The sequence below is a fragment of the Emydura macquarii genome, unplaced genomic scaffold (genome assembly GCF_026122565.2).
Source record: "Emydura macquarii macquarii isolate MOO-44397 ecotype Brisbane River unplaced genomic scaffold, CSIRO-AGI_Emac_v2 contig_1043, whole genome shotgun sequence".
In the NCBI taxonomy this organism is placed as follows: Eukaryota; Metazoa; Chordata; order Testudines; family Chelidae; genus Emydura; species Emydura macquarii.
Window position 1 is genome coordinate 10,889,031 of NW_027131180.1, and position 14,631 is coordinate 10,903,661.

At 40.3% G+C, this 14,631-nt stretch overlaps 1 protein-coding gene across 1 annotated transcript in view; it reads left to right on the forward strand.

Moving 5' to 3' along the window:
• The window catches only part of SYTL5 (synaptotagmin like 5), a 143,059-nt gene extending 133,664 nt beyond the window's left edge, over positions 1-9,395 (forward strand). The window contains exons 17-18 of the mRNA XM_067545114.1: positions 1,549-1,757; positions 3,378-9,395. Of these exons, the coding sequence (XP_067401215.1) occupies positions 1,549-1,757; positions 3,378-3,520 (352 nt within the window). The 3' untranslated portion in view covers positions 3,521-9,395. The remainder of the gene's footprint in view (positions 1-1,548; positions 1,758-3,377) is intronic.
• Positions 9,396-14,631: the final 5,236 nt, after the last annotated feature.

The following is a 14,631-nucleotide window of genomic DNA, read 5'->3' on the forward strand; positions in this document are numbered from 1 at the left end:
GAACCCCTTGATAAAGTTTCACTACTAACTAATAATGCCCCATATGGATTCACCTCCTCTCTGGATACAGCTAAACCGTTCCTCCAAGAGTCGTCAATTGTTCTGGGGTCATAAAAATATTTCTGAAGGAAAAATGTTTTGCTTTTGCTATAACTCAGATTGTCTCAAGTAGCCAATGTATTTTTGTAAGTTTTCCTGGGCCTGATATACCCAGAATTCATTGTGAGGTTTTCACCCTGCACCTCCCATTCACATTACCCAAGTGATGTACTATCAGTGTATTCAGCACATTTTTTAGGCACAAAAGCACTCCATAGGCTTATTTTACGCTGATTTGCCCAGTGCTGTTTTCTCTGTGGTTGGCTATAGTTATGAGAAAAGTGTTTTTTGTTTAAATGGGAAAACAAAGAAACAGATTGTCTGGTCCCTCGCTCTCCTCTCTGCAGCTCATACACACTTGAGATGTGGAGTTCACAACATACTATGGGGAATTTTTTTTTTCTGGAGCCCCTTGTTTACGTATTGGCAGTACATTGCTGTTGCTGACTCTCTGGGCTGTCTCTGGCTAGTTCATCACACACATCTGTTGTTGCTGGCCTGGGTTGTTTTATGTAAGTGGAGCATGAACCAATTTCCCTTGGACAAACAATTTGCCATCAGGTTACAAGGTTTTTAAAAATATATTTTGTATAACTGGGATGAACCCATAAACTGTACTGGGTGAAGTGAAGGTACAGACTAGGATGATTTGTCCCATACTCCGATTTTGAAAATAATATATTGTGTTTACAGAGTTTCATGAAAAGAGTACTCTGGTAAAAATATAAGGCTTATAGCGTTGGAAAAAATAGTGAGGAATTAGGCCTCTGGCTCTGGTGTAAATGTAGACGTACACTTATGTTGATAACTTGTCCGGGGATAGTGCTAATGTTCCTTCCCACCACTCACTCATTTTCACCCATGTTAAGTTAGATGTGTGTATCATTATGTAATAATGTTGCTTCTCACCATGTTTCACTCTTTAAAATATTTGCTATTTCCAAGTTTGGGGCCAGAATCTGAAACCCTTACTCACATGGAGAAGTACTGTACTCTGTGAGGTATCCCACTGAAATGGAGAGCTGTGTGGTTAAGGGCAGTGCTTTAACCTGGGATTCAGGAGAGCGGGGTTCAATTCCAGTCACTTGGGTCCCAATTCAGCACAGCACTTAGGCGTATGCTTAACTTGATTTCAATGGAACTTCAACATGTGCTTAAATGCTTTGCTGATTTGGGGTCAGAATCTCTCTGTTCCTTGATTTTCCATGTGTAATGGGGATGATGATGTTTCTTTCCTCCCATCCTTTCTCTGTTTTGTCTGCTTAGAAGGAAAGCTCACTGGGGAATGGACTGTTCTCACTATGCTTTTGTTCTGCACTCGGCACAGTGGGGCCCTGATTTTGGTTGGACTTCTAGGTGATACTGTAATACAAGTAATAAGGATGACGACCTGAAGTCCCATCTACCTGTTTATTTTCTTCTCTTTCTCTTTCTTTCTGTCTCTCTCAGGTATCTGCTTCCAGATAACAACAAAGCCACAAAACACAAAACTCCTGTAATAAAAAAGAGTGTGAATCCCCACTGGAATCACAGCTTCACTTTCAGCGGCTTGAATCCGACGGATATACACAACGTCTGCCTAGAACTGACAGTCTGGGACAAGGAGTCCCTCTCCAGTAACATCTTTTTGGGAGGTGTCCGTTTGAGCACAGGGAGTGGTAAGGGGCCCTGTTTGACTGGGAATCATCACTTTCTTCAGCGTGTGTCTCATAGCCATGCAAAGGGTGGGAACGTTATGACTATGGGGCTCAGAGGAACTCTGTGAAATGAAAAAAGGATGGCTTAGTAGCTTAGAGGCAAGTTAGTTCTTTATGCTATCAAGTGAGAGACATGAGTTTGCTACCCTCTTGTAACTATGCTTTCTAAGCCAACCGGGACTGGGAGCAGGGGTGCTGGAATAATTTTTATGGGGGGAAGAAGAGGTGCTGAGAGCCATTGAACCAAACAATAGACCCTGTATATAATGAAACTACTTCAAGCCAGGGGGGACGACAGCTCCCCTAGTACTAGCTGCTATGACTGGGAGTATTATGGAAGCATTTCTTACCATCTGAGTGAGAAGTGAGAGCTTTATGTTGCTCAACAGCAAGCTTTCTGTCTGATGAACGGACAGTTTTGAAGAGGAATTCATCCATTCCTCCTCAGTTAGAAGGACGGTGGCTGTGGAATGGAATTTTGCTTACCCCTGCCCATGATACACCTATTCTGTGGCTACAAAGAGGACTTTTGTTTCCAGTTAATTAATGACAATCCAACAGCTTTAGTACCTCAGATAAATACGTTACTTTTTGGTTTTTTTAAATTATTTAGATTCTTTTTTAAAATCACCATGGTGATGTGCCGGATTTACAACAAAACCAAACAAAAACCCAGACACCCAGTCTGACAAATCACCTTTTACCTTTTCTATTACATGATTATTTTTTGAGATATTTCTAAAAAACTTTTTAAAAAAATGAGAGTCCTGTAGCACTTTAAAGACTAACAAATTTAATTTCTGCAGGCATAAGCTTTCGTGGGCTGTAACCCACTTCGTCAGATGTAAGGAATAGAAATCAGATAGGAGGTATATATATACACACATCCAAGGGTAAGGAACAACAATGGGGAAGGTAGGTTTAAGCAAAGTACATTCAGTTAGAGTAGTTGAGGCCTAAAAACTTTGGCCTAAACTTTGAGGCCTAAACTTTGTTCGTTTACTTAAGAAAGTCTTCTGGTTTCTTTGTTCTTTATTTTTCTTTTATGACCTTTGCCAGGTTTTTTTTTCTCAATAGATGAGTGTAAATCCTCCGCCCCAGAAAAAAACATAATTTTTGTAAGGAAATACTTTATAGCAGGGTCTTGCACACAGTAGTGCAGCAAAGGAGGGCATTGTCTCTTAAGAGAGAGACAGGGTGTGAGGTAATATCTTTTATTGGCCCAACTTCTGTTGGTGAGAGAGACACGCTTTGGAGCTGCACAGAACTCTTCTTCAGGACTGGCAAAAGTACTTAGTGTCACGGCTTGACCAGATCATTTAGCATAAGTATTTAGCTGTGATGCTCTAAGTACCTTTCCCAGACCTGAAAAAGAGCTCTGTGTAGCTCTAAAGCTTGTCTCTCTCAACAACAGAAGTTGGTCCAGTAAAAGATGATATCCCACCCACCTTGTCTCTTCAATATCCTGGGACCAACACTGCTACAACAACACTGCATGTACCTTCCTGAAACAGATAAATATCCATATTAAGTCACATCCCACTAACATGCCAAAACTCTCCATGTTTTTGCAATTGACAGGTTTAAGTAATGGTAAGGAAGTTGATTGGATGGATTCTCATGGGGAAGAGCAGCACCTCTGGCAAACAATGATTGACAATCCTGGAGCTTCTGTGGAAGGTATATTAATGCTGAGATCTAGCATGGAAAAACGCAGATTCTAAGAACAAATGGCTTGCACAAGGATAAGCTCCAGCTGTTTTGCTGATGTGACTCTTAACTGTTGTGGGATACCACAAGGATGCCTGGTGTTAGTGGAATTCAGTCTGTTGTAACTTTGCACATGCGAAAGCGGGGAAGAAAGACTCCTCTTTGCCTTGGACTTTAAGGCTGCTGAGTTGGATTATAATGCATTCTGCACTTTCGTGTGTCCATATTCTTAAGTTATTCCTTATGCTAGTGAAACTCCTACTGAAGTCGGTGGGAAAGGTACCCGACTATAGAATACAAAATCAGGCTTTCTTTGTCTGTCTCAGAGACAGAAATATGGTCTACTAGTGTCAACATCTATGAAGAATATGGAGCAAGCAAATGCTTTAGTTAGTCACATTATGACTAATGATTATTTATGGTATAAGCCACTTTGAAGCAAGTCAAAAGTTTGGTATTTGAAATGAGATTAGAAACCGCCAGACTCCAAGCAGTCTAAAAAAATAATTAACAACATCCCTTCCCCTGTTTACATTGTTTAATTATTTGAACTTTGCTCGATAACAAGCCTTGCAACAAGCATCACTGCAAGAAAAGCTGATTCACTGCACACAACCCATCATTTGGGTATTTAGAAAAAGGCAGCACATGTGCTGCTATAAAATAACAGAAATGCCATACTCTGCAGTGATGCATGTTCTGTATATTTCAGTGCACCATACAAAATGCAAGCTATGGTTCAACCAAATCAAATAACTTCTAATAAAAACAGATTATTATACATCCCTAAGCAGCTTCCAGAACTAAGTGCCATTACTTATGGCTGCATTATAACTTTTGTTTATAACTCATTTAATAATTCTAGCCAAGATTTTCAGACACCATTGTACAGAAGAGGAGAGAAGTTCAAACATCCGTCATACCTGATGAGATGCTGATATTTACCCACACGTGTTGTTTTGGGCTTAATAGACAAGGGCCCCAATTCAGCAAAGCATTTAAGGAAATGATATAATTAAGCATATGCTTAACTTCTTTGCTGAACTGGCGTCTAAATGGGAAAGATTTCTTAGTGGGTTGGAATCCTATTCAAGCATATCCTGCTGACTTATTAATTATTAACCATGATATGTTTAGAATTGGATTTTGCTGCTGAATGTTACCAATATGAGTCCTTGAACTTGTGGTACTAATGCATTTTAATATAAAAATGTTGTCTCCATGTTAAATGGTATAGTTGTTCTATATTGATCTGGTTTCCTGAGGACTACTTGGTGTGTAGTGAGATCTGTCTTGCTCTCAATACACAAGGGCATTACACACACCACCAATATTAAATTTTCTGACCACTAAGAAATAGACCCCCATGTGTACAGAGTATAGTATTTTCTATACTGGCTTATGGGCTATAGCTGGGTTTATACAGTAGGAGAACCATAGCATGGCAGAATAGTTGATCCTTACCCAATATGACATGTACAGTATTTGCAGATTTATGTGATACAGATGCACTAAGTTCAGCATTTATGTGCTGCGGTAATAGGCACCTTATACAAACCTAAGAGACAGCAATAAATTGGGTAAATTAAGTTTCATATGAATTATCCATAATTAAAACTGTGCTCCCTGTTATAAACAGTACATACATCTACATCTATTCTCATCCTTAGTTATTTTTCAAGTATTTTATTTTTGGGATCAATACAGTATCACTGTGAAAAATATTTAGCAACCACAAACAAAATAAACCAATAAAACCTCCACCCCATATATAAGTACTTCTCTCTCTGTTCTTTGTTTATCATACAGTCAGAATTCAGAATCTAAAGCTTTCTCTGAAGAAGAGATGCCATAATGATGCTAATTTGAGAGGAACAAATTCTGTCATTCTCAATGCAACAATAGCTGAGGGCCCAAGTTTAATAAAACAGAATATGACGTACTAATGGCTAAATTAACTACAGCTTGAGTTTTGTAGCTGAAACTGAAGAAATGCCCTTTCCACCAGTTATATCTCCCATTTAGAACTGAAGCCAAAACCTTCAAATGGTACATCTTTTCTCCTTTAAAATCTTATTTTTTCAGCCTGTTTCGTGTCTGGCTTTGGTTTGAGTGCCATGAAAACTCCTGAACATGTCACAAGTTACCTTTTAAAATAATAATGTAGTAATGTTAGGTTGAAAAAATATATATTAATAGCCCTTTGTTTGCATTACAAATAAACCTTAGATTACTAAAACAGATTTCTAAAAATCTAGGACAAGACTTTGAAAAGTGACAAGTGATTTTGGGTGCCCAATTTGAGGTGCTTTAAAGGGCTCTGATTTTCAGGAAGTGTTGAACACACCTCCTCTGATAATCAGACTCCTTTAAAGCATCTCAAGTTGGGCATCCAAAATCAGTCGCTGCTTTAGAATATCTTGCCTGTAATTTTCTTTATTCCATTTGGCTGTTTACATTTGTTTACTTCTGGAATTTCACTCAGGGCAATAAAATGAGACTAGTCTGTTTCTAGTCAATTTTACTCCCCTAGGCTTGTACATTTTCACAGTAGTGGGGTACTTTTGTTCAGAAAAGCGCTGAGGAATGTATAATTTTAAAGTATAGGAAAGCCACACACACCGATGCACTCTTTTAATAAATGTTTCTTTTAGTTTCACAATAATGCTTTAAAAATTGAGTTTTCTTCAACAGTTGTCCCTTCAAAAAATACCCTTCATCTGGGGCCTAAACTACCTCATCTCTTTAATGGAATCAGAGCCAGGATTTCTTAAGTGGTTTGTTTATATCCCAGACAGATGTTTATTTTAAGAGTGGTTACATTACACTGACATGGAGGCTAAGCTCTGTTTTCATTTGATATGTGTTGTTTGGCCAAATTTTAAAAAGATAACCGTTATTAAACTAAAGAAAAAGATTGAGGGTAAAATCCTGACCCTGTTGAAGTCAGTCAGAATTTTGCCATTGACTTCAAAGGGCCAGGATTTCACCTTGAATGTTAGCCTGAAAGGTTGAGCAGTATGGGCGAGATAATAAAGAGGCTCCATGTATTACCTGTAGTTAATATTAAGTATATAGAATAAGACAATAAATTCCAAGTGGGAAGTATTTCAGTTAGGATGCTGCTGTTTGTTTGTTTGGATGGGATCTGGGCAGTGCAGTGAGAATGTTTCAGAGCTTAGTACAAACAGTTTACGTTTTTGTTTAATTTTAATGTGTTCCTATCATCCCTGGCACTAAATGAATCAGTGCTAGTGAAAAACAATGCTGTAAATCCCAACAGCTACTTAGAAAGCTTTGATCTTCAGTGGTGTGATCAATATGTTTGTAGAAAGCATTCGGTATGTGGAAATCATTGTCACATTAATAATGTATGTACCTGTTCTCTTCTTTATATAAATGATCAATGGGATGGAAAAAGCACAAGGTGACTAACTGCACATCTGACTTTTTGTTTTCCAGATGTTTGATAAATTGCTCATAATTCTGTGCCATCATGTACGGTGTGTCACCAGAGTGAGCACTAAGATGGGCGATAAGGGACTATGTTAAAACCTCCCTCGTGTACAGATTTGTGGCACTGAAAATTACTCAAGGTGGATTTCTGCAGAAATCTGTCTAATTACTAGTAACTTTAACCCAGATTTATACATTCCAGTCCTGAATAACTAGACCTGACACAGTAGACAGTTCTAAGCTATTCTTTAGCACAGTTTTATATAGCTACAATACTTGGGAACAAGAAGAATCTATTTTAACAGTATTGATTTTAAAAAACAAGTCAAGCAAAATGCAGTATGTTAAAATATGTATTTTTCTAACAATTTAACTACAAAGCTTCATCCTCTGCCATACTCTTCCCCTAACACTCAGTCAGTGGGTTTGACTTATTTAAAAAGCATGAAGTTACAAACAAAACTACAAAAAAAATATAAATATCACGGTAAAATCTTGAGCTAGAGCAATAAATATCTTCTTACACTGTCTTGTCACTGCCCATTGCCCAGATATCTTGTCTCTAATGAGATTTGACATTTTATCAACACATTCTTTTTCTTTGCATTAGCTGATGGGAGGGATGTCTCAGAGGCATTGAGGGAACCGCTTCAGCTTCCTTTGAGACTCAGATTGTCATTGCTTTTCTGTGACCCCATTGCAAAAAGTTCCAGCCTCACTTTCAGAGGCAGCTCAGCAAAGGGATTTTGTGCCACCCTTTTCAAGGGGCTTTTGCTGGAAAACCTGAGAGGAGAGATCTGGGTGGTAAATGCAGTTTATCAGAGTGCATTGATTAAGTTAGAACCTTATCACATCATGCCCCTTTCGAAGGAGACATAAAACTAGCTCTTGCTTTTCAGAGTAAAGTTTTATATAGATTTAGTCTTATGCTATATATTTTCCTGCTTGGTTAGTCTGAGTAATTTGCCATGCTTCTGAGTAATGTTCTGGAAGAAGTTTACAAAGCAAAGCAAGCTTTGAAAAGCCTAAATCATTGATTGGAAGGACTGAAATATAGGAGGGTGACAGTTAAAACAAAATGTGTACCCTCCCCAATCCCATCTTTTCTTCCTTTTAATTCTGGATCCCATCCCATCACCATTAAAAAGGGGGTTCAAAGTCATATTACCACAGTTACCCTGTCTATCAGCTCACACGCAGGTTGCATCTGAATCTTCTCATAGTTCTCCCTCCCCCACTCACCCCTCCTTGTAGCCCTCAGTAAATTCTCCAAGGATCATGTCTGATATGTCAAATTCTTAGATTCATGGTTGCGTCTAAATGCTGGCCTCAGAGGGCAAGGACACTGGGCAGTGAACAGCAGCCACAGGCCCACGTTGATACTGGTCCTGCTTCTTTTCCTCAATATAAAGGAGAACTGAAGTTTTATTTCCCAGCCTGGGATATTGATTTTTAGGTCTTTGCAACAATAAGAAAACAACGACGACACACAACCCAACAACAGCATACAAACAAACGATTCTTCCTTAGAGCTGATCTGCATGCAGAAGGGTAAGAATGCATTGTGAACTTTACTCCCTAGGTTTTTTTAAATAATATATATTCAGAGATGCTGAGATCAACATTTAGGAAGCCTGGGATACAGGCTGTGGGAAGGGGTTGGCTCTGAGCAATTCCAGCAGGGAATGGCAAGCTCTAAGTAGTAATGGTGTATTCTTCCTTAATTGTCCATGAGATGCTCTGGACCATGTTAATGGATTCCAAACACTGTGCCCAATGGGTTCCTGGCCTGGTGATTGATAGGTGAGGGTTGCTGTCTGACATAGTGGTGGTGATAATGCACCTGTAGCTACATAGTGTCTATTAATGCTAGTGCCTGAGCCTCAACTTGTGAACAAGTGGCATTTGGTTTGTTGTTGAGACTCTATCCTTTCCACATCCTATCTCATGATTTAGATTAACGATACAATAGTTCTCATTTGTGACCATGGATTATACATAGCTGCATGCTTCAAGTACTCTTCTGGAGAACTAGATATTATTTATCCCTGGGTTGCTTTGGACGGTATGTAGGAGCTCCCCTTTTACATATTTTTGGGGTTTGTTTGACAACAAAATTAGTCTTTTTGCAATAATTAGAGAATCTCACATGTCCTTTTATTCTGAATTCTTTCCTGTTCAAAATCTCTGTTGCTAGCTCTCCGTTTGGTACAATTAGACTGGAAATGAAAAATATTAGCATTAAATGACATTGCATTATAATAAGCTCTGCCAAAATTTAGCCAAACTTTCCTGCCCAGCTTGCTATTGTACTTTCCTGTGTACTGTACCTTCAGACGTGTGGATTATGGAAGAAGATTGATGGTGAACCCATTTGTAGTTATTTGTAAATTATAATGTTATTTCTCTTACAATTAAAATAATTAAACATGAGGCTGTGTACCTGTCTTCACTAAAATGCTTTACGTCAAACCCCTGGGATTCCTTACAGTGAACGTGCCGTTGCCCTTTTCTAACAGTGGTAAATGAAGGACTTCATCTGCCGGCAGACGGTAATATTAAATGGATGGTTTGATCTAGGACCTGATAGGTAGAATTTCCCTATACATCTTGTGTGCTTTTCTCTTCTCCTTCCTGCTAGTTGCGCCTTCTCTCCTTCCCTTAGCTGTTCTTTCTATGTTCATTTTCAGATTGTTTTTGTTGAGTAGATTTAATGTTTGTGAAAGTGAAAGTCTAAAAATGCAGATTTGAGCCAGGAATAAATGATTCTCCACTGCCCATCAGAACAAATCTTGGCCTGCATTCTCTGTAAGGACCCTCTTCTACCTACCACATTCTGACAAGCACCAACTTCTTCCATCCCCAACCTCCTCAATATGTCCGATTTCAAGGTGCCATCCACCTGAAACCTAACTGTGTTCGAAGGGTTAACCTGGCAGCTTTGTGTTGTTGTTAATCAGTACGTGTCTTAATAAGCAACACTAGCCACATGACAAACAAGTAGGCATGAAATTGCACCATCCTTGATAGTTCAGTATCACTCTGTCTTGCCCAAGTGAATGTCCTGGTCTCCTCTTCTAGAGTGTTCTCTTACTTTGCCCCGCTAGCTTTTCCAGGTTAGGGTGGTTTGTTCTTCTGATCTAACTGATTCAAAAACTAGACAAGACAAAGAATTCCCACCCCCCCAATAAAGATTCATCTTATAATGAGAGATTCTGGGCCTGCCTGTTCTTCTTGCTCACCTGGTTCTGAGCTGTCACAGCAGTCTAGCACTCTGACTGTGTGTGTCAGTTTCATACATGCTGGCATGGCTCATGCATCTCCCACCCTGGTAAAGTCACTCTGCTACTCACTGGCAGATAGCTCCCTTCTCCTCACCATTCCTTTCCGACTAGTCCCCACTCCTGGCTGAGGCCTTTGGGGAAGTGGGAGCCTGGCTTGGCACTTAGGTCCATTCTTCACTCCAACAGCTCCTGCAAACGTAACCTGACACATTTGTTTGGCAAATGCATTGAGGGTTTGCCTGCAGATCCCTATTCATAACTTCCTCTCCTCTTCCCTCACCTGAAGCCATGGATATGCCAGACCCCAATTTCTCTAGGTATATCCCTATACATATGGACTGACCGGAACGCAGTAAAAAGATGCCCCAACTGAATCCTCTTGTGAGTACTAATCTGTAGAGCAAAGTGCCTTGTGCTCAATACAGATGCCTATCCTCATTCATGGAGATCCTGCTCCATTGCGGTATTGCGCTATGCTTGTGTATTACTGACTAGTTTTATTCAGATATAATTGGCTCCTTGTTTGGCTTTGAGGAGTGAAAGTTGTTTTACTCCTTTCAGTGCCATAGGCCTTCCTGCTTGGAAATGGTTACCTTTGGTTTGGGTGCGGTAACAGCAGTGGGTGGAGACTAGACGCTCATCGAAATATTCTCCAAGGTCATCGGTGCTTGTACCCATTTTCTTGTGTGATGTGGATGAGATGCCCAGTGATTGGAGATTAACCTGAAACAATAAAGAGACATGCCGTATGCCGGTTTACAAATGGTCTCCCCTGTTCCTGGGAAGCCATGCAGACTTGCTGCTGATGTTCCCTTTCTAACAGGTCACAGAACCACAGGAGTGTCTGTAAGCCTAAGCAGCCCTTCATATTATTATTATAATCTTTGTACAAAATGTGCCCTATGAAGTATCATTTGAAAACTAATTAGTCACTGATCATTAATATTCTTATGTGAGGTATGTATGTGATGTGTATTAAGAATTATGGATATATGCTGGAATTATGACTAAAGTGTGTTAAAACTAGGCAGGTCGGGGGAGTTGTTAAGGATAGACATGTGTAACAAAGGAATGTGTGTTTACCTCAATTTACATATAAGCAGTAAACAGGACCATCAACTAATGAGGTGGTGGGTGGTGGGAGGGAGGAGGTTGCAGGAAGCAGAACAATTTGCATGTTAGCAAACACCAGCAGGGTAAGAAAGAGTGTAAAGCTTCCTTTGCCACCAGGCTCTGTGTTGCCTTTCTCACTGCTTGAATAAACTTTACTTTGAGGGGTATCCTTTAGAGGAAGCCATTTCAGAGGTTCGCTGGACTGTAAAATAAAGGGGCAGAGAACCTGAAGTTCTCTCTTTCACCTAAGAAGACAAAGGAACCAGCACTTTAGGGCTTCTGGAGGAAAGACTGACCAAGGGTGGGGGTCAGCCTCCATCTTGCTGGAAGACTATGAGTGAGAAAAGCCATCTTGAACAAAGCTCTTGTACCTTGCTAGGTTAAGTTTTCACTTTTATTTGCTTGTAACCGTTTCTCACTTTATCTCATACTTGAACACTCTTAAAATCCCATCTTCTTTGGTTAATAAACTTGTTTTACTATTGATCTATACCAAGCGCGCTGTTTGAATTAAATTGAATGTTCTCTCCAGTTGATGTGACAAGCTGAAGGGTTTTGTCTCTTTAAAGGATCATCTTATTCCTCTGAATGTTGCAGGAGAGGGCTGGACATTGCCGAGTACACAGGTGTGAGAAAGTTCAGGACAAGGGATGCGTTGGCGTCACCTGCTACCAAATCTGGTAAAGACAAGAGTGTGTTGTGATAACGTTTGGCAGGATGTTGGATTCGAAGTGATTGAATCGGAGCGGTCCAGCACACAGAACACAGAGTGCATTCTAGCTGCTGACTCTGTGTGTGTCCCAGGCAGAAAGCATTTTGCAGCACTCAGGGTTATAATAAAAGTAGTGACACAACCTCTCACTGATCAGAATTGCACTCCAGAATGTGACTGTCCCATTCCCTCTTCAAGTCTGCACCATAGCAGTAGCCTCCAGCCAGTAGCTGATTGTTCCTGTTCCATCCAAAGTGACCTGCAGGGGCTATCCTGATAGATGACAGGAAGGAGTCGCTCCTTGTGTCACTTCTGCAGTGCTGAAAACCCTTGCCAATTTAGGGAGCAAAAAGCTGAGGGGAGGATCAGGAATTATATGGGGTTAAAACTAAATAACTTGGAGTTTCAACTCTCACAATTTTCATCTTTTTTATAGTTGTTAGTAGTAAGAATGGTAGAATGCTGCACCTTGCCAGCGGACTCATTTTTTTAAATTACTTTTTAGTCGATACAGCCTAAATAACAAAAACCATCTGAGACACAGCGCGGTGCTTAGATGAGAGAGGGTAAGAAAGCTGCAAACTGACATGGCTTAGTGTGTTGTCAAACAACAGAGCAACAGTTACTTGTGTTTTAACATGATCCCAAACAAAACCTTCTGACCTCAGGGAGAAGGACAGACTTCAATACATTTCATTTTCCCTGTTAGATTTCAAGTAGTAAGTGTCCGTGTGAGGTATGTGGTGGGATGTCTCTTAAAAACAGCTAGTTAAATTCCCTCAGTGTGTGGGGAAAATTGTCTCAAAATTGCTCTGAGCTTATGAAAAATGGTTGTCTAACGCAACCAGTCATAGCTGTTATTTTCATAACTAGTTCATGACCAAGTAAACTTCTTTCCTGACATAAAGTGGCTGGTTTTGCTTTATTATGCTGCTGTTTAGTACAGGAATGACTCATTCGTTTAGTGCAATGGGGAGGTGCAAAGAAGCCTTTGTTATGCTCCTGCCTATGTGGTATGAAACTTTATTGCTACAATCAAGTTCAGTAAAAGGTAGGAAATCGCTGTGGGTCCTGCGTCGGGCAACCATGCCTACACTTTACCCCCCACATTCATGTTTTAAAAGAGGGTTTTATTGTAGTACTCCTGTCTTTTTCTGCAAAATCTTCTTAATTTCTCATAGATGTGCAAGTGTCAGAGCAAAGATACACGCCTATGCTGTTTCTGGAAGGAGGAATTCTTTGTTCCTGGTGCTTGTGAATTGTCTTGCCTAGTGTCAGACAGGTTTGTCTAGTGCTCACAGTCAGTGCACAATATTATTTCTGCTGGAGCCAAAAGAGTTAACAATGTGTGGGAACTGGAAATGATCTCCCAAGTATATACACAATCTACTTCTACCTGAGTGCTGGTCACAGAAATCAATAGATGCTCAAAAGTAAAAAAACAAAAACAAACCCATGGGCGCTACACCTAATCTCTTTCATCGGTGGAGTAAAAGTGAACATTGTTTCAAAACACATGTTGTGCAATATATTCTAAATTCTTTGTCATCCCAGTGAGAGCTGGAAGGTTCAAGGCAGTCTTATACCGTAAGAGCCAGATTCTCAAGTAATTTACATTGCTTTAATGCCATTAACTTAATTGGAGTTACTCCTGATATACACTTATGTACGTGAGATCAGAATCAGGCTTCATATTTCTTGACAAGTGAACAAAGATAAACTTCAGTATAGAAATGCTCAGTTTCTATTATATTCGCACAAATTAATTACACATTAATGATCTAGAGGATGGAGTAGATTTGCCGCTGACCCGAAACTAGGGGAAGTGGTAGATACCCTGGAAGGTAGGGATAAGATACAGAGGGACCTAAACAAATTGGAGGATGAGGCCAAAAGAAACCTGATGAGGTTCAACAAGGACAAGTGCAGAGTCCTCCACTTAGGATGGAAGAATCCCATGCACAGCTACAGACTGGGGACCGACGAGCTAGGCAGCAGTTCTACAGAAAAGGACCTGGGGGTAATAGTGGATAAGAAGCTGGATATGAATCGACAGTGTGCCCTGGTTGCCGAGAAGGCTAAGAGCATATTGGGCTGCATTAGTAGGAGCATTGCCAGCAGATCGAGGGAAGTGATTATCTTCCTCTATTCAGCATTGGTGAGGCCGCATTTGGAGTATTGTGTCCAGTTCTGGGCCCCCACTACAAAAAGGATGCGGACAAGTTGGGGAGAGTCCAGTGGAGGGCAACAAAAATGGCTAGGGGGTGGAGCACAAGACTTATGAGAGGCTGAAGTAACTAGATTTGTTTAGTCTGCAAAAGAGAAGAATGAGGGGGGATTTGTTAGCAGCCTTTAACTACCTGAAAGGGGGTTCCAGGGAGGCTGGAGCTAGGCAGCTTTCAGTGGTGGTAGATGACAGAACAAGGAGCAATGGTCTCAAGTTGCATTAGGGGAGGTCTAGGTTGGATATTAGGAAAAGGTTTTTCACTAGGAGAATGGTGAAGCACTGGAATGGGTTATCTAGGGAGGTGGTGGAATCTCCATCTTTAGAGATCTTTAA